The sequence below is a fragment of the Plectropomus leopardus genome, chromosome 13 (genome assembly GCF_008729295.1).
Source record: "Plectropomus leopardus isolate mb chromosome 13, YSFRI_Pleo_2.0, whole genome shotgun sequence".
Taxonomy (NCBI): Eukaryota; Metazoa; Chordata; class Actinopteri; order Perciformes; family Serranidae; genus Plectropomus; species Plectropomus leopardus.
In genome coordinates this window covers 10,670,649-10,695,515 of record NC_056475.1, presented here as the reverse complement: position 1 = coordinate 10,695,515, position 24,867 = coordinate 10,670,649, and the positions used below count along the sequence as shown (strand labels likewise).

General features: G+C 37.6%; 1 protein-coding gene across 1 annotated transcript in view; it reads left to right on the top strand.

Moving 5' to 3' along the window:
* si:dkeyp-23e4.3 (rho GTPase-activating protein 7) overlaps nucleotides 1-20,661 on the top strand; it is a 51,215-nt gene extending 30,554 nt beyond the window's left edge. Inside the window, exons 13-17 of the mRNA XM_042499003.1 lie at nucleotides 1,423-1,539; nucleotides 1,690-1,924; nucleotides 12,253-12,482; nucleotides 12,770-12,943; nucleotides 18,876-20,661. Coding sequence (XP_042354937.1) covers nucleotides 1,423-1,539; nucleotides 1,690-1,924; nucleotides 12,253-12,482; nucleotides 12,770-12,943; nucleotides 18,876-18,984 — 865 coding nt within the window. The 3' untranslated portion in view covers nucleotides 18,985-20,661. The remainder of the gene's footprint in view (nucleotides 1-1,422; nucleotides 1,540-1,689; nucleotides 1,925-12,252; nucleotides 12,483-12,769; nucleotides 12,944-18,875) is intronic.
* The last annotated feature ends 4,206 nt before the right edge of the window (nucleotides 20,662-24,867 follow it).

Sequence of the window (24,867 nt, the reverse complement as noted above, 5' to 3'; positions counted from 1 at the left end):
TGCATTCACTGTTTTTCTTTTGTATGTCTCAGTGCATTCATTAGGGGAAGGGTGGAGGGTTAATAACATGTGCATTTGTTCACCCCATAGACTGTATATAAAGATGGACAACACACCCCGACTTACCATCGCCATGCTTAAGGGAGGCTAAAAAAATCCAAAATATGAGCTTTATCATCTTGCGATGGTGATGTCATTGACAGCCGGAGTCTGCACAGTAGCGATATCCGCAGTGGAGGAGTTCCCACCAAAACACCTGTCTGACCAATCGCGGCCAGCTCCATTGAATGCGAGCGCAGAGTCCCCTTCTCTCTTCTTTAACCCTCCACCCATTTGCTTGTCACATATTTTGTCATTCATTTAGTTTAATTCTATCTTCATCATCTGCTATTGTTTTTTTTCTATGATCCTTCTTTTCTCCATTCACCGTCACATGATTTTTTCACCCACATTTTCTTTCATTCTGCTTGTCTTCCTCCCCTGATGTTCCCCTCATATCTCCTCCTCCTCCTTGTTTTCTCTTCTCGTTGTTGTAATCACTCTCCCTTCACTATCTAGTCTTCCTCCCCTCTGTCCATCTCCACCTCTTTCTTTTTTCCACTTTGGCTCTTTTCCTCCCTTCAGGGTGACTGGACAGTAGATGGAAATGACATAACGGAACAATCAGCACTTTGTGCCTCCTGTCTCCTGGAAGCCAAAGTCCCGGCCTGTCAGAAATCATGTCACACTTTGTGGTGGGAACAATAACTCGGAAAATTGACTGCTGCTCGCAGCTGTTCTCCCACAGATCTATAAAATCTCATCTCGGCTTCTTTGTGCTCATGTTTCTGCCCGACAGAACTCACCACTCCCACTGAGATATATACTTTTTAATGGCCTCGTCCAACCAGCTTGGTTTGTTTTAAGTGTCTGTGTCTAATTTCCACATTTTACAGCACTAAAGAGTTTGTCTTTGGTCTGACAAAACACTTATCTCTCTAACTTTTTCTTAGTCATCAGAAACTTAACATAAAGAATAAAACATCATATCCAACAAAAGCAAGGAAAACAACTTACTGTAGTGAAAGCCTTCCAGAATAACCTGAATCTGTCAGTAGCCATAATCGTGACGCATTGCTGCTGATTCTTGACTCCTGCCTTTAAAAAATGCCTCAGCTGACTGGCACATAATCTAACTGCAGTGTGATGCTGCCATCATTGCTGGGATGGCGACATGTCACATGTTTCTTACCGCCCTTCCTATTCCTGTCAGTGTACTCAAAACTGTAAAAAAAAAAAAACCAAACTAAAAAAATACAACTAGGCAGCTTCTATCCTCTCTATCTCATGTTTTCACTGAACCAGTCAACAGTTGGTTCCATACTGGTGGTGTTTTAGTTTCAAGTGTCAAGTGACTTGACCTTGTTCCTGTTGTTGTTGCAGGTTGAGTCATAGGAAGTACAGCCTAGGTCGCCCAGACCAGCGGGACCTGAGTGAGAACCTGGCTGCCACCCAGGGCCTGGCCAACATGATCACTGAGGCCCAGAGACTCTTCCAGGTATAAAAACTGACAAACTGCACCACAGACAGAGAAAAACCCACACCAGACTGTTTTTTATTATTATTATTATTATAGAAATCATGTGTAAGGTAAAGAGACAGAATTAACAGAAAAGTGTTAACATGTAACAAAATCCTCTTTGTAGCTTCCAGAGAGTTTTGGCCCAGTCAGAGTTTAAGTACTGCAGGCACTAACGAGGACTCTCACTCTGAGGAGGGAGGACGACCAGCTTCCCCCAGTCAGAGCGAAGCTGAGGAGGAGCAGGAGGAGAGAAGGAGCAAGTTGCAGCTGAGCACCCAGCAACTCCTGAAGGAGGCCAGAGAAAAGAGCCGAGGCTGGGAGAGCCACCCAGCCCCAGAGCATGTGGAGCTGGCCTTCAAGAGGGTAAGTGTAGAGGGGAGAGAGGGAGTTAAAATTAGCAAGGAGATGTTTCTATCCAGTGGAGTCTGCTGGGTCTTAATAGTTATGAAAAGTTGCTAATTCCAGAGGGATTACAATTAGTAGCATGTTTTCTGTGTGTCAGTGATGTTGCAAAGGTCCTTCCGGTGTATAATTAACAAGCTCATGGAGAGTTTTTAGACCTCTTTATAATGACATGCTATACTATGAGCTTTTCATTTTACTGCTGCAACTTATATATAATATATAATAATAAATATAAATATTATATAAAATATTTATAATATAATATAATATTTTATTTTTTTTAATTATTTTTTTTAATGCCATGCTATACTATGACATTTTTTGCAACATAATGTACTGTAACTTTTTTTTTGACATTCTACACTTTGAAATCTTTTGACTTTCTTTACTATGACATTTTGGTGTCCTTTTTATGGCATACTATACTTCGACATTTTTTGCAAAATACTAAACTTTAACATTTTTTACATAATATGTCATTTTTAAATATGGCATACTATAGTGTGACATTTTTTGAGTGACTCTACTATGACATTACTGTACAAAGTACCATTTATTCTTACAAACAGTTGTTTGACTTCTTCCACTTTACAATTTGCTTTGATATGGAAATCAATGAAAAGATTTGTGAAGGTCAATAGGGGAAAAACAGTCTAAATTAATTTAGGGTCTCAGTGCAATGTCCAAATTACCTGTGTCTGAGGTTCGGTCGGTTGAGGGCAGGAGGTAATGGATTTTATCTTTAATACTTATAATTTTATCTTTAAAGAAACGCACAAAGTCATCGCTGCTGAGGGCTAAAGGAATAGAAGGCTCTATAGAGCTGTGACTCTGTGAAGTCACAGCTCTATAGAAAAAAACTCTGTTTCAAGACTGTCCTGCCAGACTAAATGAGACTGCAGTAATACTGCATGTTGTCAAAAAAGCATAAAATAGTCATAGTAATAGTATGCTGTCCCAATGAGTATAAAAAGTGTAATTGAATAGAATGTCATCCAAAATGGCAAAAAAAAAGTGACAGTGTACTATGTCTTTCATAATTACATAAAACCATAATAATACTGCAAATCATCCAAAAATGGCATGAAAAAATCATGATATAGTTTCCTGTCCAAAATGGCATGAAAAATATCACAGTGTAGTATTTCGTCCAAAATGCCATAAAAACATCATAGTCTACGTTGTTGTCCAAAATGTCATAAAAACGCATCATAAAGAATGTCGTCCAAAATGGCATGAAAATGTCTTAGTATAGTATGTTGTCCAAAATGGCATGAGAACATCATACGATAGTATGTCATCTAAAATGTCATAAAAACGTCAAAGTATAGTATGTTGTCGATATATGACGTCAAAAAAGCCAAAGTATATTATTTCATCCAAAATGACAGGAAAAACTTCACAGTATAGTATGACGTACAGAATGGCATTAAAACATTATAGAATAGTATTTTTCGTCCAAAATGGCATTAAAACGACATAGTGTAGTATGTCATCCAATAATGGCATAAAAATGTCTTAGTATAGCTTGTCGTACAAAATGGCATGAAGATTATCATAGTACAGTATTTTGTCCAAAATAGCACAAAAAGGTCATAGTACACTATGTCGTCCAAAATGGCAAGGAAAAAAAACCTAGAATAATATGTTGTCCAAACTGGCACTAACCAGACGTTGTAGTATAAAGTATGTCATGCATAATGTCATAAACACGTCATAGTATAGTCCAGGGGTACTCAACTAAAATTTAAAAGAGGTCCAGCTCTTAAAACTTCTCCCAGAAAAGGTCGGAACTTCATTATGTCTGTCATATAGCATCAACAACGTACAATTCAATATCATTTCAACAATCATTATAGTCAATTTTAAACAATTTTAAACATACGGACACATTATGGCGCTTGTATAGAAAACAAATAGCTGCCTTTACATAAATAAAATTAGTCCCAACACAATGAACATAAGGCCTATTTTACAAGTAAAAGAAAACGGACCATAATCCTTTTTGAATAAAAATATATGCCCTATTTTAGAGAAAATGCACATAAAGCTTTGAAAAATCTCCTTTTTTCCACTTTCTTTTCTACTTCCCTTCATTTCCTAGCAAAATAAAATTAAGGCTTTCATTTCAAGTGAAATAACCAGTATCTCAAGTAAAAAGTAGGATAAGTGTGAACAGTGTGGAGCAGTCTCTTTGTCTCTTTTTAAATTATTTTCTACTTTCCTTACTTTGGAGCAGGCCATATCTTCTCACTTACCCCACATCTCTCTCTCTCTTTTCTCTTGTGTAGCAGCAACAGTCAATTTGATTAGCTAGTTTGAGACGGTAAATGCTTACCATATTAACTGGAGTAGTGGCGCCCATGAAAAAAAATAATCTCAACAATAAATAATCCACTGAGATTATTGTTGGCCACAGGTACAGATAGGATGGCATTTTGGTCCACACCCGGACCAAGGTCCACCAGTGAGTGATGCTTTGTATAGTATGTCATCCAAAATCACACAAATAACATCATAATATATAGTATGACCTTAAAAATGGCACAAAAAATGTCATAGCATACTGTATCATCCAAAATAGCAAAATAAACATTCTCAGTATAGTATGTTGTCCAAAATGGCATGAAAAATGTCACAGTATAGCATGTTTTCCAAAATGGCATGAAAATGTGATAGTACGGTATGTTGTCTAAAACGGCACAAAAAACTACATAGTATAGTGTGTTGTCTAAGACGGCATTAAAGCATCATAGTATAGCATGGTGTCCAAAATGGCCGAAAAAATGTCATAATATACTATGTCATCAAAACTGGCAGAAAAACATCATAGTTTAGTATGGCATGTAAAATAGCACAAAAAAAAATCAGTTTGGTATGTCATGTAAAATGGCACAAAAAAATTCATAGTATACTATGTTGTACAAAATGGCATGAAAATGTCACAGTATAGTATGCCGTCCAAAACATCACAAAATTGTCATGGTATAATATTTCATCAAAACTTGCAAAAAACACCAGAGTATATTATGTTGTCTACTATATAATTTTCTGCAATTTTTTTTAACAAGCTATAATATGATGTTTTTGGCATTTCTTTCATCTTTCTTTACAATGATGTGATTCGACATGCTATTTCTCTTTCTTTTTTTAACACTTTTTTGTCATATTTTGCCATTTTTGATTTGATTTTTCAGCATGCTATTCTTTGGATGTTTTGGCTGTTTTTGCAAGATCCTGTGCAATGGCGTGACACAACATGATATTTTATGTAATTTACTGTGATTTTCAGCAGTTTTTAGGACATATTATGTTTTGACATTTTTGCCATACTATAGCCTTGCATTTTTGGTGGAATTTTCAACATGCTATTTTATGAGGGTTTTTTCCCTTTTTTTTTTGCAAAATCCTTTTGCTATGGCGTGTGTCCATGTGCTATTTTATGTGGTTTACTGTGTTTTTTTAGCAGTTTTTTGGACATGTCATATTTTGACATTTTTGCCTTACTATAGCCTTGCCTTTTTGGTGGATTTTTTCAACATATAATTTTATGGTTTTTGTGGCGGTGTTGCAAAATCCTTTGCTATGGTGTACCTCAGTGTGCTATTTTATGTGGTTTACTGTGGTTTTCAGCAGTTTTTTGGACATGTCATATTTTGACATTTTTGCCATAATATAACCCTTGCCTTTTTTGGTGAATTTTTCAACATGCTATTTTATGGGGTTTGGGGCCTTTTTTGCAAAATCCTTTCCTATGGTGTCCCTCAACACACTGTTTTATGTGGTTTACTGTGGTTTTTAGCTGTTTTTTGAACATGTCTTATTTTGACATTTTTGCCTTTTTGGTGGATTTTTCAACATTCTATTTAATGGGTTTTTTTGGCCGTTTTTGCAAAATCCTTTGCTATGGCGTGCCTCAGTGTGCTATTTTATGTGGTTTTACTGTGGCTTTTAGCAGTTTTTTTGGACATGTCATATTTTGACATTCTTGCTTTTTTGGTGGATTTTTTTCAAAATACTATTTAATGGGTTTTTTGGCAGTTTTTGCAAAATCCTTTACCATGGCGTGCCACAACACGCTCTTTTATGTGGTTTGCTGTGGCGTACCTGAGTGTGCTATTTGTTGTGGTTTAATGTGGTTTTTAGCAGTTTTTTGGACATGTCATATTTTGACATTTTTGCCTTCCCTTTTTGTGGATTTTTCAACATGCTATTTAATGGGTTTTTTGGCAGTTTTTGCAAAATCCTTTGCCATGGCGTGCCACAACATGCTCTTTTATGTGGTTTACTGTGGTTTTTAGCAGTTCTTTGGACATGTCATATTTTGACATATTTGCCTTACTATAGCCTTGCCTTTTTGGTGGATTTTCAACATGCTATTTAATGTTTTTTTTGGCCATTTTTGCAAAATCATATGCTATGGCATGCCTCAACACGCTCTTTCATGTGGTTTACTGTGGTTTTTAGCAGTTTTTTGGACATGTCATATTTTGACATTTTTTTTTTTTTTTGTTTTTTTGCCTTACTATAGCCTTGCTTTTTTGGTGGATTTTCAACATGCTATTTAATGGGTTTTTTGCGGCAGTTTTTGCAAAATCCTTTGCTATGGCGTACCTCAGTGTGCTATTTGTTGTGGTTTAATGTGGTTTTTAGCAGTTTTTTGGAAATGTCATATTTTGACATTTTTGCCTTACTATAGCCTTGCCTTTTTGGTGGATTTTTCAACATGCTATTTAATGGGTTTTTTGGCAATTTTTGCAAAATCCTTTCCTATGGCGTGCCTCAGTATGCTATTTTATGTGGTTTAATGTGGTTTTTAGCAGTTTTTTGGACATGTCATATTTTGACATTTTTGCCTACTATAGCCTTGCCTTTGGGTGGATTTTTCAACATGGTATTTAATGGGTTTTTTTGGCCGTTTTTGCAAAATGCTTTGCTATGGCGTGCATCAGTGTGCTATTTTATGTGGTTTAATGTGTTTTTTTAGCAGTTTTTTGGACATGTCATATTTTGACATTTTTGCCTTACTATAGCCTTGCCTTTTTGGTGGATTTTTCAACATGCTATTTAATGGGTTTTTTTGGCAATTTTTGCAAAATCCTTTGCTATGGCGTGCCTCAGTGTGCTATTTTATGTGGTTTACTGTGGTTTTTAGCAGTTTTTTGGAAATGTCATATTTTGACATTTTTGCCTTACTATAGCCTTGCCTTTTTGGTAGATTTTTCAACATGCTATTTAATGGGTTTTTTGTCCGTTTTTGCAAAATCCTTTGCTATGGCGTGCATCAGTGTGCTATTTTATGTGGTTTAATGTGTTTTTTAGCAGTTTTTTGGACATGTCATATTTTGACATTTTTGCCTTACTATAGCCTTGCCTTTTTGGTGGATTTTTCAACATTCTATTTAATGGGTTTTTTGGGCAATTTTTGCAAAATCCTTTGCTATGGCATGCCTCAACACGCTGTTTTATGTGGTTTACTGTGGTTTTTTAGCAGTTTTTTGGAAATGTCATATTTTGACATTTTTGCCTTACTATAGCCTTGCCTTTTTGGTGGATTTTTCAACATGCTATTTAATGTTTTTTTTGGCTGTTTTTGTAAAATCCTTTGCTATGGCGTGCCTCAGTGTGCTATTTTATGTGGTTTACTGTGGTTTTTAGCAGTTCTTTGGACATGTCATATTTTGACATTTTTGCCTTACTATACCCTTGCCTTTTTTTTTTGGGATTTTTCAACATGCTATTTAATGTTTTTTTTGGCCATTTTTGCAAAATCATATGCTATGGCATGCCTCAACACGCTCTTTCATGTGGTTTACTGTGGTTTTTAGCAATTTTTTGGAGATGTCATATTTTGACATTTTTGCCTTACTATAGCCTTGCCTTTTTGGTGGATTTTTCAACATGCTATTTAATGGGTTTTTTGGCAATTTTTGCAAAATCCTTTGCTATGGCGTGCCTCAACATGCTCTTTTATGTGGTTTACTGTGGTTTTTAGCAGTTTTTTGGAAATGTCATATTTTGACATTTCCAAAAAACTGCTAAAAACCACAGTAAACCACATAAAAGAGCGTGTTGGGGCACGCCCTATCAAAGGATTTTGCTTTTTGCAAAATCCTTTGCTATGGCGTGCCTCTACACGCTCTTTTATGTGGTTTAGTGTGGTTTTTAGCAGTTTTTTGGACATGTCATATTTTGACATTTTTGCCTTACTATAGCCTTGCCTTTTTGGTGGATTTTTCAACATGCTATTTAATGGGTTTTTTGGCAATTTTTGCAAAATCCTTTGCTATGGCGTGCCTCAACACGCTATTTTATGTGGTTTACTGTGGTTTTTAGCAGTTTTTTGGAAATGTCATATTTTGACATTTTTGCCTTACTATAGCCTTGCCTTTTTGGTGGATTTTTCAACATGTATTTAATGGCTTTTTTGTCCGTTTTTGCAAAATCCTTTGCTATGGCGTGCCTCAGCACGCTGCTTTTATGTGGTTTACTGTGGTTTTTAGCAGTTTTTTGGAAATGTCATATTTTGACATTTTTGCCTTACTATAGCCTTGCCTTTTTGGTGGATTTTTTCAACATGCTATTTAATGGGTTTTTTTGGCAGTTTTTTTTTGCAAAATCCTTTGCTATGGCGTGCCTCAACATGCTCTTTTTATGTGGTTTACTGTGGTTTTTAGCAGTTTTTTGGAATGTCATATTTTGACATTTTTGCCTTACTATAGCCTTGCCTTTTTGGTGGATTTTTCAACATGCTATTTTAATGGGTTTTTTTGGCAATTTTTTGCAAAATCCTTTGCTATGGCGTGCCTCTACGCGCTCTTTTTATGTGGTTTATGTGGTTTTTAGCAGTTTTTTGGACATGTCATATTTTGACATTTTTGCCTTACTATAGCCTTGCCTTTTTTGGTGGATTTTTCAACATGCTATTTAATGGGTTTTTTGGCTGTTTTTGCAAAATCCATTTGCTATGGCGTGCCTCAACACGCTCTTTTATGTGGTTTACTGTGGTTTTTAGCAGTTTTTTGGAAATGTCATATTTTGACATTTTTGCCTTACTATAGCCTTGCCTTTTTGGTGGATTTTCAACATGGTATTTAATGGCTTTTTTGTCCGTTTTTGCAAAATCCTTTGCTATGGCGTGCCTCAAAACGCTCTTTTATGTGGTTTACTGTGGTTTTTAGCAGTTTTTTGGAAATGTCATATTTTGACATTTTTGCCTTACTATAGCCTTGCCTTTTTGGTGGATTTTTCAACATGCTATTTAATGGTTTTTTTGGCTGTTTTTGTAAAATCCTTTGCTATGGCGTGCATCAGTATGCTCTTTTAATGTGGTTTACTGTGGTTTTTAGCAGTTTTTTGGAAATGTCATATTTTGACATTTTTGCCTTACTATAGCCTTGCCTTTTTGGTGGATTTTTCAACATGCTATTTAATGGTTTTTTTTGGCTGTTTTTGCAAAATCCTTTGCTATGGCGTGCCTCAACATGCTCTTTTATGTGGTTTAATGTGGTTTTTAGCAGTTTTTTGGAGATGTCATATTTTGACATTTTTGCCTTACTATAGCCTTGCCTTTTTGGTGGATTTTTCAACATGCTATTTAATGGGTTTTTTGGCAATTTTTGCAAAATCCTTTGCTATGGCGTGCCTCAACATGCTCTTTTATGTGGTTTACTGTGGTTTTTAGCAGTTTTTTGGAAATGTCATATTTTGACATTTTTGCCTTACTATAGCCTTGCCTTTTTGGTGGATTTTTCAACATGCTATTTAATGGGTTTTTTTGGCTGTTTTTGTAAATCCTTTGCTATGGCGTGCATCAGTGTGCTATTTTATGTGGTTTACTGTGGTTTTTAGCAGTTTTTTTTGGAAATGTCATATTTTGACATTTTTGCCTTACTATAGCCTTGCTTTTTGGTGGATTTTTCAACATGCTATTTTAATGGGTTTTTTGGCAATTTTTGCAAAATCCTTTGCTATGGCGTGCCTCAACACGCTCTTTTATGTGGTTTACTGTGGTTTTTAGCAGTTTTTTTGGAAATGTCATATTTTGACATTTTTGCCTTACTATAGCCTTGCCTTTTTGGTGGATTTTTCAACATGCTATTTAATGGGTTTTTTGGCCGTTTTTGCAAAATCCTTTGCTATGGCGTGCCTCAGTATGCTATTTTATGTGGTTTACTGTGGTTTTTAGCAGTTTTTTGGAAATGTCATATTTTGACATTTTTGCCTTACTATAGCCTTGCCTTTTTGGTGGATTTTTCAACATGCTATTTAATGGTTTTTTTTTGGCTGTTTTTGTAAAATCCTTTGCTATGGCGTGCATCAGTGTGCTATTTTATGTGGTTTACTGTGGTTTTTAGCAGTTTTTTGGAAATGTCATATTTTGACATTTTTGCCTTACTATAGCCTTGCCTTTTTGGTGGATTTTTCAACATGCTATTTAATGGGTTTTTTGTCCGTTTTTGCAAAATCCTTTGTATGGTGTGCCTCAGTGTGCTATTTTATGTGGTTTAATGTGGTTTTTAGCAGTTTTTTTGGACATGTCATATTTTGACATTTTTGCCTTACTATAGCCTTGCCTTTTTGGTGGATTTTTCAACATGCTATTTAGTGGGATTTTTGGCTGTTTTTGAAAAATCCTTTGCTATGGCGTGCCTCAACACGCTATTTTATGTGGTTTACTGTGGTTTTTAGCAGTTTTTTGGAAATGTCATATTTTGACATTTTTGCCTTACTATAGCCTTGCCTTTTTGGTGGATTTTTCAACATGCTATTTAATGGGTTTTTTGTCCGTTTTTGCAAAATCCTTTGTGATGGTGTGCCTCAGTGTGCTATTTTATGTGGTTTAATGTGGTTTTTAGCAGTTTTTTGGAAATGTCATATTTTGACATTTTTGCCTTACTATAGCCTTGCCTTTTTGGTGGATTTTTCAACATGCTATTTACTGAGTTTTTGGCCGTTTTTGCAAAATCCTTTGTTATGGCGTGCCTCAACACACTGTTTTATGTGGTTTACTGTGGTTTTTAGCAGTTTTTTGGAAATGTCATATTTTGACATTTTTGCCTTACTATAGCCTTGCCTTTTTGGTGGATTTTTCAACATGCTATTTAATGGTTTTTTTGGCTGTTTTTGTAAGATCCTTTGCTATGGCGTGCATCAGTGTGCTATTTTATGTGGTTTAATGTGGTTTTTAGCAGTTTTTTGGACAGGTCATATTTTGACATTTTTGCCTTACTATAGCCTTGCCTTTTTGGTGGATTTTTCAAGATGCTATTTAATGGGTTTTTTGGCCGTTTTTGCAGTATCCTTTGCTATGGCGTGCCTTAACACACTGTTTTATGTGGTTTACTGTGGTTTTTAACAGTTTTTTGGACATGTCATATTTTGACATTTTTGCCTTACTATAGCCTTGCCTTTTTGGTGGATTGTTCAACATGCTATTTAATGGGGTTTTTTTTGCCATTTTTGCAAAATCCTTTACTATGGTTTGCCTCAACATGCTATTTAATGTAGTTTACTGTGTTTTTATTAGTTTTTTGGACATGACATTTTTTACATTTTTGCAATACTATCGCCTTGTATTTTTGGTGGGACTGTTTCATGGGACTACCAGTAAACAACTAAAGTTGAGATTAAAATGCACAAAAAAGAACACTATTTCCACCGTGCAAACACTAAAGTTCTGAAAACATTCAACAAGCTAAATAGTTTATTAAATAGTCATATAGTCTTTGGCATTTTACCTCAGCTCCGTCTGCGTTCGTTTCAAAGACATGTTTCTGGGAGAGTCTTTCCGGGGACGTGTTTTAGTGGGCATGCTTTCTGCGTCTGTCGGCGTCAGCTAAACCGTACTCCTCCGATTTCTGAGGAGCCAATTCTGCAGCAGCCAGTCCATCTAGAACAGCTGATGGCAGCACTCCACCTTCAGCTCAACATCACCTATATAAGTACACAATCCACACAGACAGACACACAGAGGAGGCAAAAAACATAGGCAAAGAAAACACAGACAAATCAAGATGGGGTCATAACACATGCTGTACTATGACATGTTTCGACATGTTATTGTTTTTTTGACCTGGCATATTCTGACATCTTTTGATATACGATGTATGACGTTTTCACAAAAAAGTCATAGTATAGTATGTCATTCAAAATGGCATAAAAATATCATTGCATAGTATGGCACCCAAAATGCCATAAAAACGTCACAGTATGTCGTTCACAATGGCAGAAATACGTCATAGTAGAGTAATAATAGTAAATGTTTTTTTTCTACTCATCTGCAGATGGACGACAACCTCCCACTGTTAATGTGGCGCGGCTCCGTGGAGGTAGAATCTACCCAGAAGGAGCTGCTCCATCGGCTGTTGAGGGAGCAGGAGCTGTGGGAGAGAAGGCTGCACAAGGCTGCCATCATTCAGACCTTATCCAAGGACGCTGAAGTCTACCGCTACCTCCTCCAGGGCCAAGGCCATGGCCTGGGCTCCTGGCCCCCACAGGAGCATCTGCTGGTCAGGTAATTGAACAAGGTGGGCCCCAGGTTTCAAAGGCCTTTGGGTTTCAACCTGCTGAGCCCCAACGAGCAGAAAGGACAGAGAAGTTAGAGACAAATATACTCCAAAAGTGTCACTAATGATTTAAAGTTGGAGATGACGGTGTGTTTTTCGTCTGTATGAGGTCTAAATGAGGTTGATGAAATTTTAATCCAATCTGGAAGTTCTGTGAGACATGACAGCAATAACATTTAAATGTCACTTTTGTATTATCCTACCTGACGATTTCCTCTCATCTCCACCCTCTCAGGACTTGGCAGGCAGACCCATCCTCCGGTCCCCTGTACCTGTCCTCTGTATCCACAGAGCACCCTGAAGTGCTGTTGGAGGGCATTAGGGCCAATGTCCACTCCTGTCTCTACCTGCTGGAGCCCACAGGAGCCAGGAAGACCCGACTGATGCACCTCTGTCGAACAGATACCAGGTAATGATCCATTCACTGAAAGGAAAAGTAGAAGAAATAGTGACTTTTTTCAAGTTTTAAAAATGAGTTTGACAGTTAGGGTTAGTTCCTGGGGCAGAGAGGAGAAGGTAGAAGACTCATCCCCTTTTCTAAAATAAAGCGTGATAAAGCCAAAGAGTAGCATGTCATCCAAAATAGCATAAAAAATTCATAGTATAGTATGTTGTCCAAAACTGGCACAAAAAAGGTCATAGTATAGCATGTAGTCCAAAATAGTGTATAAATAGTATATTATGGTGTTCAAATGGCATGTTGTTCAAAATAACATAAAAAGGCTTTCGATATTATGTCATCCCAAAGAGCATAAAAAAAAGTCGAAGTATAGCATGTAGTCCAAAATAGCACAAAAAAGTCAGTGTAGTACGTCATCCAAAAATGGCAGAAAAAAGTTATGGTATAGTATGGCATTTAAAATTACATAATAAAGTCATAGAATGGCATATTGTCCAAAATAGCAACAAAAAAGTCACAGGATATTATTATTACCTTTCTTACCTTTATTGCATTTCAAAAGTCATACTATATCATGTCTTCCAAAATGGCATAAAATACATCATAGTATAGCATGTTGTCCAAAGTAGTATACAAAATTATAGTATAGTTTCCATCCATAGTCATAGTATGGCATATTGCCCAAATTGGCATAAAAAAGTCATAGTGAGTCATCAAATAGTATGTTGTCAAAAACAGTTTTAAAAAGTTATAGTACAGCATGTCGTCCAAAATAGCACACAAAATTCATAGTATAAAGTCCTCCAATATAGCTTAAAAAAGTCACAGTATGTCATTGAAAATAGTACAAAAAAGCCATGGTGTAGCATGTCATCCAAAAAGGCATAAAAACGTTATCGTATAGCATGTCATCCAAAACAAAAGGCAAAAATCATTGCATCCAAAATTGCATAAAAATAGTCATAGTAGAGAATATTTTTCTAAAATAGCATGAGTGTCTATGCCAGAAAGTCATAGTATAGTTTCTTCTAAAAACTGGAATAAAAATGTCACCGTATAGTATGCCATCAAAATCATTAAAATGCAAGAGAAATGCCATTGTATGTATGAGACATAGTATGCCTCGTCCCAAAAAATTTTATAGTACAGTATGCCACAAATACACCTGTCATGAAACCAGAACCATTCTACCAGCAATAACCTTAAAAATGTTCATGTCATGGTTGAAATTACCCAGTCACCATGCAATGCTATGTATAGCCTTTGAACAACTATACATTTCAATGAAGAGGAATTTCAAAGCCAAATCACATATGTTTCTGTATAAAATGTAAGAATTTACAATTAAAAAGATATCACGTCTGTTTATTTGAGGGATCATTCCACAGACTTACAGTTAGCTCGCTCCTGTATTCAAAGAACAATTATAAAATCAATTTATGACTCATCATAGACATCAATCATATGTTGACAATTATATTTAATTTGTGCAGATTAAAATTTCAGAATGGTACTTTACGTAATTAAGACAAAACAGAAGTAAAACCAAGGGCAAAGTGAGCAGCAGGAGCTAAAGAGAGGCTGAGAGGATTTAAGGCCGTGAGAAGCCTATTAAAGGAAATATCTGGAGAGAGCACTTAGTCCATCTCATCCGTCTTAATTGAGCCTCTTCTGTGTTTTTGACCTCTGCCAGCATCTATCTGCAGCACAATCTCAACCTCCCTGTAGGTGAGCACACGAGGAGGAGGAACAGCCCTCCTTCTCATGATTCATGCCCTTTGAAAGTCAGTTGCTGCAGATTTTCTGCTGCTTACATGATCAATTTGACTCTCGGTGAAGCCCTACGGCTCCATTTGTCTCAGTTGATTAAATGAAATGAAGCTCTGTGCGACACAAAACAGGTGGTAGCAGCTCTCTCACAGAGGGCCAGGCTCGTAGCATCTCTATCATTAAACTGCACCATAGGTTTTTGAGGTTTTTGGGGTTTTTTTTCCCAACAGCCAAGGCTGCAGGAGAAAGCAACTGCAGATTTGGTCAATTCAGTTATGAGCACGCACAGAATTTCCTCTGCAGAGATTTAATATAACTGAGAACATAGGCAGGCAGAGGGCTGGAAAAAGAGATGAAGAGCTGATAACAGACTACGACGGAGGCTCATACCTTTCACAACATGCACAGTGATGGTCACTTAAGCCCTCTTTGTTTCAATGTGATGTAAGCTAAAAAAAATAATCCTACCCTTCATTAAAGGGACATTTCACAACAACATCAAACACACATATTTCTCCTTTAACCTGCAGTGCTTTTTCTGAGTCTGGATTTTGTTTTTTCAGTTGCATAGTGTTAGAGATATCAGCCGTAGAGATGTCTGCCTTCTCTTCAATAAAATGGAACTAGATGGCACTTGGGCTATGGTGCTCAAAGCACCAAAAATACTTTTGAAAAACTCAACAGCTATTTCTCTTTCCATAAATCAGTTATTCGAGATAATCCACAGAACTTGTTGACAACAGTTTTATGTAGGAACTATTTTCTTTCGACCAAACTACACCCGCCACCCAGCTGAGCTGTAATGTTTTTTAGCTCAGCGGTGTTAGGTGATAGATACGCGCTTACTTCTGTGCATTGATGTAGTTGGCAGGTGTAGTTCGGTAGAAAGAAAATAGTTTCTACATGAAAGTGCTCTCAACGAGGTCTGTGGATTATCTTGTCATGATTTCTAAAGGCATTGCTGTTGAGTTTTTCTAAATTTGTTGTAATTTGCTTTGAGCAGCATGAGTTGAATGCAATCTGGTTCGGCTAAAGTGGAGAGAAGGCAGACATCTCTAAAGCCTATACCTCCCTCGGACACCAAACACCAAAAGAGTTTAAAATGATATATAGAGCTACAGGTAAAAGGAAAAATATATTTTCTTGATTTTGGGGTAAAGTGTTCCATTAAGGCATGGTTGTCTGCTTTTTGAAACTCACAGTAGGTCGAAATTTAGTGACTAATAAAGAGTATGTAAAAACTTTGACAAAGTTAAAATCATCATAAAGTCTAAAGACTAAATGTTAACACCAGCATGCTGATTTAGCAGCATACAATGCTTACTATGTTCACTGTCTTAGTTTAGCAGTACAGCTAAGGCAGACAGAAATATTTTTTTAGAAATGTAGTGACAAATAAGTATAGAAGGCATAAATAGGTATTGGACAAACTGAAATTCTGACCTGATTAACGGCGTTTAATGGTGTAAGGGATCGGGGAGATCAGTCCTTCCAGCTGGCAGCACCCAAGCTTTGGAGTAGTCTTCCAGCTAGTTTGAGGTCACTGGACTCTGTGGAGACATTTAAAAAGCAGTTAAAAACTGTCCTCTTGAGACAGGCACATGGGTACCATGTTGTGTTTTAATCCTGTGTTTTTATCTGCTCTCACTGTATATTTGATCTGGTTTTCATTTTGATTTATTTGTTTTTGTATTATTTTTTTCGTGAAGCACTTTGTGACTGGTGTCTGCAAAAGGATCTATATAAATAAACTTTTCTTGCTTGCTAAGGGATCAGTGAAGTTATTACAAAATTTCAAGACAATTCCATCTTGTAGCTGTTTCGGTGGACTGAAATATAAACTTCTTAGTTTGCCAGTGTAAAATAATTAAAAAATGTAGTAGAAAATGATGTCTTTAGTGTCTTACAATATTTAATTTCACTGATTTACAATATGTTAAAAGTCTGAGCGTCAAAATTATGAGATACTAGCTCATACTCACTGTCTTAAAATTCTGTCAGAGAAAGTCATCATTTTGATTAACTCTTATTTGCAAATCAGTATCTCATCATTTTGCCAATTTTTTCACTTAGCAAGTCAAAATTGAAGCCATTACTTTTATTTACAGATCCTCGAGACCAGTCATAATTTTGACTTACTAACTTTTTGTCAAATGTTTTTATTTCCATGGAAGAGCTTCCATGAGGAACAGACTCAAAGTGGAGACTCGTGACATCAAAAAGAAATATAGGCGGAGACAGATTTGATCTATAGCTGTGTGATTATTAGTCGGCCCATTACAAGTGAACTGAAAGGATCTCGTCAGCACACATTCACGCTCTTTCACAGCCTTGTGTCTCTAATTTGTGTGCTGAAAAAAGCGGGGAAAAATGCGTTAAGTGATAGCGAACAGCTATCGAGTGTACATACATTCACGTTTTAGGCATTTAGCTGAAACTGTTATCTGAAGCAACAAAGAGTACGCGCAGAGGTGAAATAAGCTTCGACTCCAAGATCATTTACAAGGAAACTAGCAGGCGTCTATGACCCGTCAGGCTGCCAATGCTCCGGTTACACAAGAGTGATCATGTAAGAAAGAAGTGAAAACACCCAGAGGGATGAATGCCTTCACTCTTTCATTTGTCTGTCACTTCCTCTCGCTTTTAATTTCCTCTCATGACAGAGCTCAAGCTAAACGTCTGTGGTGCGCCAGCCTGTCCCGGGCTTACTTGCTGTGACATTAATTTGAAGTGCTTGTTAAGTTTCAAGGCAAGACAACAGATCCACAGCATCAAGGTCAACGGGGCTTTTTACAGTACAGGCCTGTGAAGAGATCCTATCGCCTCCAGAGGAAATGAAATATGTTATGGCCTCGGTGAGCGAGTGAGAGAGAAACGTCGATGTTCTCTTTAAAGCTGCAGTGGAAACTAAAATGCAGCGATGCGTAAAAGGTGTAAGCAAATATAACTTACATTACATTTTACTACTGAATATTACAAGCGATGTGTTACGTACAATCCAGAACTGCGACGGTGCGAGAAAAGCAGCAGTGAAAGTCAGCCATAACACACCTTTTTCACCTTGTTGACTTTTGACAACAAGAAAAGCCCAGGTGTAACTGCGTACATTAAAGGAATAGTTGTCTATCAAATGGTGTCAAAAAAAGGGAAACACTTGAAAAAATGAAGGCATTTTAGCTCAAACAGACTTTGACAGAGTTTGAACAAAAGACAACGAAAGATTTTTTAAAAAATCTGAAAAGCATTCTAAAAATTGTTGTGCAGCATTTTACAAGTATGCAAAGTAAAATGTTTCCTAAGTGATTGCCAAACAAAGCTTCTGGATTATTCTCCCGTGGAGGAATTTGTCCATCACAGGGAATGTTTTGTTGTTTTTCAGATGTTTCATTAACTTTTTTTGCTGTCTTTTGTTCAACCTTCAACAAAGTCTGTTTGCACTGATGCTTTCTTTTCTCAGGTGCTCTGCTCTCAGGCATACGACAATGTGAAAGAACAATCTGTAGTTAAAGCAGCGAGCCGGTAAAAATCTGCCAGATGATGTGTTTTACTTCGTGTGGCGAATTTTTGCAAGATGTGGGTGCTGGTAAGATTAAGGGAAGTTTACAACAGTTCATTTACACATACAGCCCACATAGTTATGATACAAAGCTGGTTCAAAAATGGCAATGTATCCCCAACACCATTCATCAGAAAAGCAAGGATGGTGAATAAAATAATACCTGGATTATTTTTTGGAGAACTATTCCTTTAATTATATGACAAGCAAAATGACTCACACCTACAGTTTGTAGCACTCAATAAAAAGTTTGTTCCTCTTTCCGCGCAGGGTTTTAAAAATGTATACAGGAAATGTTTATTCATGACTGGAATATGAAGACGCATTTAAATGTATCCCAAAAGGCCTTTAACTGTGTTATAATCTTATATATCATTAGCAGTATGCATGTGTATGTCCTCCTAATGGGGGTGTTTTAGTTTAGTATTCCGCATCAACTCTACGAGTTTAACCTTTTATGAGCGTCTATACAAATCAAACGGAGCAGAATATGCTTCTTCTCATTGTGTAATTTTAAAGAGGTGAAACCTAAAGCTGAAAATTTTTTTCTGTGTTCAAATGTGACTGTTTCTGACCTTTTCTTTGCTGAAGGATCTTGTTTGTTTTGTCTTCCAGGGGCCGGTCGCAGGAGTGGGACAGCAAAGTGAGCGGACATCTTCTGGCCTCCGGTCTCCTGGCGATCAGAGACTCCTTCAGAGCAGACCACAAAGAGACCAAAGTGTGAGTCAGTGCAGAAGTGGAAGCTGAGGATGTTGCACTAATGAGGAGTACTCACCCCCTAAACTTGTAGTCTGGTTAAACTGCATCCCTTCCCACGTCATGGAAGAATGCTGGAAAAAAAAAGGAGACTAGAGCGTCATTTTCAGAGGACTTTCTCAAAGTTTTAAAAAGTGAAACTCGTGGCCCAGAGCACAGCAAGCAGGGAAGGTGACCTATGAGGGTTTCTCTGCGCCATTTATATCTCTGTGGCTCCTTTTTCGAGTTCCTGTATGTGTTCGCCTCTTTGTCAGTGACCTTGCAGATTGCCAGCAGCACCCCTGCACTCCCCGCTGCGTCTGTTACGCTTCACACTCAAGTTCACAAAAAAATGCAAACCATGGCGAGCTTTGACAAAGGACGTTTTGATGGGAGAACGGAAAGCTGAGGCCTGATTTGACTTCTAACTGAGGGAAAAGGGCGATATGGTGCAAAATGGACATTGAAATAAAATGTTTTTATCAGGAGCTGACAACTTTTTTTAAACCTTAATAAATGTTAACAAGAACAAGAGAATCACAAAGTGAGTCATTGTTCTCCATCAAATTATTTCTGGTAGCCAGAGAAAGAGGCGGGGGAAACACATGGCAGCTGCCAGGATGAACATCAGGAAATATGGACAGGAAACAGACTTTAAGCCACCAGATGTTTGGCTTCAGTGGAAAGGAAAGAAGGGCATCTGTTGATCAGCATGTGTACTACACCTACAACCTGGAAAAACGGCGCGAGGAGATACAGCTGCCCTGAAAACCTAAAAACCTGAAAAGCGGTGCTGTCATTCAATGATGGGACGCTGTCTGGAGTCATGGTGACATTTTCTGGCCAGAAAATAGCTCAAAAACAGAAATCGCAATCTGAAACAGTCATCCATAAACCAAAGCCAGGTGAACTGAACTGAGGTTAGGTGGTGCAATGACTCTCACAGAGACGTTTTCCTTTAAAACTTGGCACAGAGCAGCTGTAACAAGGAATTAGCACAACATCACAGACCATCATCACCAATCGGAACGTCACTTTGTCCCACCTGGGTGACCGTTCATACTTTTTAATTCATCCCTGTGACTTTGAGCCACTCTGTAACAGGACACACGTGTGACAGTTCAAAGATGAGCGATATCTACCTCTCCACAGGACGACGCCACAGTTACGTGACACTGAAGCACAGCAAGCATTGAGGGAGGCCTCGCCGTGCAGCGGGGAGGGGGGCGAGCCCTTTGTGTGTGCTTCCCGGCACTGTGACGGATATCCAACCAGACAACTCCCCCTCACAAACTTCCTGAATTTTTTAACATTTGTATTTATTCTTGTCAGTCAAGAGCGTGATGTCCACATGTCTCTGTGCTCGTACAATCTTTATTTGATGTGGAGTTTTGACTTTCTAAGTCAATTGTGTCCTACATATTTCCAAGTATGATTGTTGTGAACTAGGGCAGGTGTGTGCATGTAAATGTCAACAAACTCAATTTTATTCAAACACCATATTTCAGATAGTTTAACTTAATGTACATCTAAAAGCAAATCTTATATCTAAATACAAATCTCTTATTTAAAGTGGAACTTTTGGAAGACGTTATCTTGTTTGTTTGCGTGTGAAATCTAAATTTATCAGTGCCAAACACCTAATTAACATGTTTATTTCTCTCTGAACCTGTTTCATGTTGTTTTTTTCTCGAGTTTTTCCTCTCCTCTGTGACTCGTCTAAGTGCCAAACAGATTACTGACTGTAATTTCAGAGGAAGGTGGGGGAAACAGCAGGCAGTGTGAAGATGAGGTACCACACTGCGCCACTGAAGCGCAAGAGATTAATAAGCCTGGCAGTATGGTTGCGCCGCAGACTTCCAAAAAACTCGCGATTCTCACCTCTTTCTCATGCTCACAACACTCACTTGTCTCCAATTTGCATAAGGCTTATTTACATATCTTATTGATTCATCTCCGAGATCAGATAGTTGAATCACTGATAAACACTCGGTGCAGAAGCACTCAGAGCGAGAGACAGATGCCGAGCAACAAAATGTGATGTAAAAATACTTCTTGTGTTGAGGACATCATGCCCCGGTCTAAACAGGATTTTAAGGAAGAGGGATAATTTATGCAAATTACAAATAACAGAAGCACAGAAGTGCCTGCAGGCGGCTTTAATTTCTGTACAAGTCTGTTCCTTCCATATGGTGCTAAAGTACCATGAAGAGAACTTTGGGTGAACTCCAGGTCAAAGGTTAAAGGCAAACAAAGTGGTCATCTAAAAAATCTGTAATTCAGAGATCAGGAGGTTTTGAATGACTCACATGAAAGGAGCTGCCTGCAGTGCTGAAATGACAGAATCATCACCAACGATGGAGCTCTGCAGAGCTTTTGAGACTTTTTTTTTTAATTTTATGAAGCCAATTTTCAGTATGGTTCAATCTCTCATCAGCCATATTTCCATCAGCAGCAGGAAGCTGTTTTCAGCGATAATGCCCAAAAAAACCACAGTTAGCAACTAGCTGGTGAACATAGTGGAGCATTAAACAGCTTAATCCAGCGGGCCACTGTCTTTAGATATAAGGTTGACTTTAGGTTGTGACATAGTTTGACCAAAATTTAGTGTCAGGACAATATCTAATGCCAGCATCAATTTGATGTAGAATACCGACAACAGATTAGGTCAATATTTTGTTGTTTTTAAGTTGTGTTATGTCACCAAAATGCAGTAATTTTCAGACATCTCATAACAAATTAAATGTGACGCAGAATACCAACATTTAGTCGTGAGGTATGAGGAACTAAACCCATCTTCTGCTAAACGTCATAATGTTAATGTCCCCACAACGTGAAAATCTAACACCATTAGATTTTAAAATACCGTCAACCTGATTTTCAATCCAACCAAAACACAACATCTGTCTGACTTAAAAGTAGAACATCTTTCCGATATCATCCTAACATCCGGTGCCAGCTAAGAGACCCATTTTCTCAGGAGTTTTTACAGACTAAAGACAAAGCTAGAAGAAGAGAAAATATTGCACTTACAATTCTCAGGGGAGCACAAACACAACTCCAGTGGGTAGATAATGGTTACTTCATGTCTGCTGGATGTGGATTAGCTGCAACAACAGTAGACAGAGACAATGAACGTGGTTACATGTACATGAATGACCTGTTTATGATTTTGTTTATGATGTTTACAACAGCACAGAGGAAGTGGGTTCCTAATATTCCAAATATACACCCCAGTTTCTTGCAGAGTACTCCAGCTAGCATATTCGGTTTTCTCTGAAATGTATTTGGTGTTTAAATGCTGAAACACATAAAAGGGATACTCCAAAAACAAGTTATTTATGCCTACGTAAATGCTGAGTCAGCCTGCTGTTCTAATCTCATTTATTCCCATTTATTCTAATCTGAAAGTTTTGATTATTACAGCTTTAAGTGCAAGACCATAGATTGAACACAGTACTCAAGGAAACATCTGTATTTACCTTGCACAACCTCCAGTCTGAACCTGCCCTCTGCATCACCAGGACGCCCTGAACTTCTCTCTTGAATGTTGATTCAGAGGCGTCCTCCTCAGCAGGGAGGATGCCGCTCCTTCAGTCTCCACAGGTAGCTTCTTCAAACCACTCAGGCCTTCCAACAGGCGACCTCCCCGTCGTCACCGTGCCTCTCTAATCCACCCCGAGACACGAGAGAAGGGGAATAAATATCAGCTGAGGCCACCAGGTGATGAGATCCGTCTATCCCATTGAGGCAGGGAACGTTATTGCTTCCGCAGGCGTTATTGAAACGGCGTGGCAGGCTTTCTCCTCCTGGAGCGACTGTCAAAACACCTTTAACACCGTCCTTCAGCAGCAGCTCGGCAGCAGCTCAAAAAAAAGGGGAAAAAAAGGCTCGACTCTTTGAAAGCTTAATGAATCTTTCATGAAGCTGCTGTGGGAATTATTGCCTGAGAAGGTACTGAGATGAGCCATAAAGTCCTGGGACGTACAGGATGATGAGAGACTACTAGAAAGGAGAGGAGTGTAGATATTTCATAAGTTTCAAAGATGGGTCACAGGCACGTGTCTTCCCTTGGGCGCGGCTTAAGAACTCTTCTAACAACTATTGTATGACTTGTGGCGATTCTCGGAGTCATACAACTTTTATATCTATGGAAGTGCACAACTGTCTGCTGGGTACAGGCAGACTTAACAATTACAGGCTTCCAGGCTGCCTCGAAGTGTGTGTGATGTATAATTAACTTCATCAAATGGGTTTGTTTGCCTTGCACTTTGAGTTTCTGCAAACAAAGCCCACTTACTCGCACAAGTCATGGAAGGCAAAGGCTGTAATTGTCGTTATCTAAAAAGCAGCTTCAAGTCTAATGCGACTTTCTATATGTCAAAGTCTGCGAGGCGGAGGGACGGACGCTGCAAAAAGCAATTAGAGTTGAAATGCATGCTAAGCTATTCTCTCTCACTGATGCCTGAAGCTCGAATGTGTAGAATTTTTATTTGATTAAAGCATTGTACAAACTCGCTCTGATGGCTGAAGTTGTTTGTAGAAAATGAGACAAACCATTGAAGCAGCATTCTGCTTTCTTTCGTTCTCAGGCCCAAAAGCTTGGATCTGATTTTAAATAGACCTACTGGAACCCAAAATGCATAAATCCAAGGTAAAAAAAACACTGTCAGATTTAAGGTAGCTTCTTATGGGACAAGTTGGGAGACACTCCTAAAAATAAAGGCAGTCAGGCCACACTTCAGAGCTCTTAAGAACTTAAGAATTTAGAGTAGGTCACTAAGACAGCTGCTGCATGTAATGCACCTTGCTGATTCCTTGTTTTGAGAAATATACAACATTAACAAACTTTCAGAAGCTTATTTTTACTGTGAGGGAGTAAGTAAGGATCGAGTCAAAGCACCAAAAAATCCAGATCACCCATTAACATTCGCAGAGCTAAAATCAATACCAAGTGGGGCACTTCAGACCCCAGAGGTATACTGTCACATCTCACTGGTGCTTTATTCTGTCATTACAACTTTTTCATTTGTTCTAAATTACTTCATTATTTTTTGTTTCTGCTTTTGTGCTTTTCAAAAGTACCAAACAAAGTGTTACTTATCTCAACTATAATTATCCTACAATAATTTTTAAAAAATCAGATGACATTAATTGCATATCTAATAATGTTTTAAGAAGAAATGAGTTAACATTTTTCTATGATGGTTGTTTCTTACAGTGGAAATGGGAATTCAGTTGAAATTCAGTTGGTAGTCTTTGTATTTAAAGAAGATACAGTATATGATACTAAACGATCTTTATCATCCTTGTTAAAAAACAATGAAAGTCAGTTTGGTGACTTCAGCAGCAGTAGAAGAAAAACACAAACAATACAATCAAATGGTTAATTGATTCAAATAATTAATAAAGAAAAATTTGGCGACTATGAGCAAAAAGAGCAGAACCTCACATTCTCAATCTGTCTTAATTTACTGATTTTATTATTATAACATTATCTGTTCATTTTAAGTGGATTCTCTTTGTATTTCTGAGCACCTTAAATTGCAATTTTTCATGAAAGACACAATATAAATAATAAGTTTAAGTTTTAATGTATTCTTCTGTGATGATCTTGACACACAATGACAGATTCCTTCAAAGGAAGTTTGTTTTTTTTTCAAAACATTTTTGCTGATTTATCCATTCCAGACTGCTTTATAGCATATTGACCCTTGTACCCTCTAAAGGAGAGTGCACGCCATTTATAATTCCCAGCTCTTAAAGCTGACGATTCTGTCACTCACTAAAAGAAAAATAGCCCTCTGACAGGGGAAAAAATACCTGATTAAAACACGAGGTCGTACTATTTTTTGGTGCAATACAAAGTCAA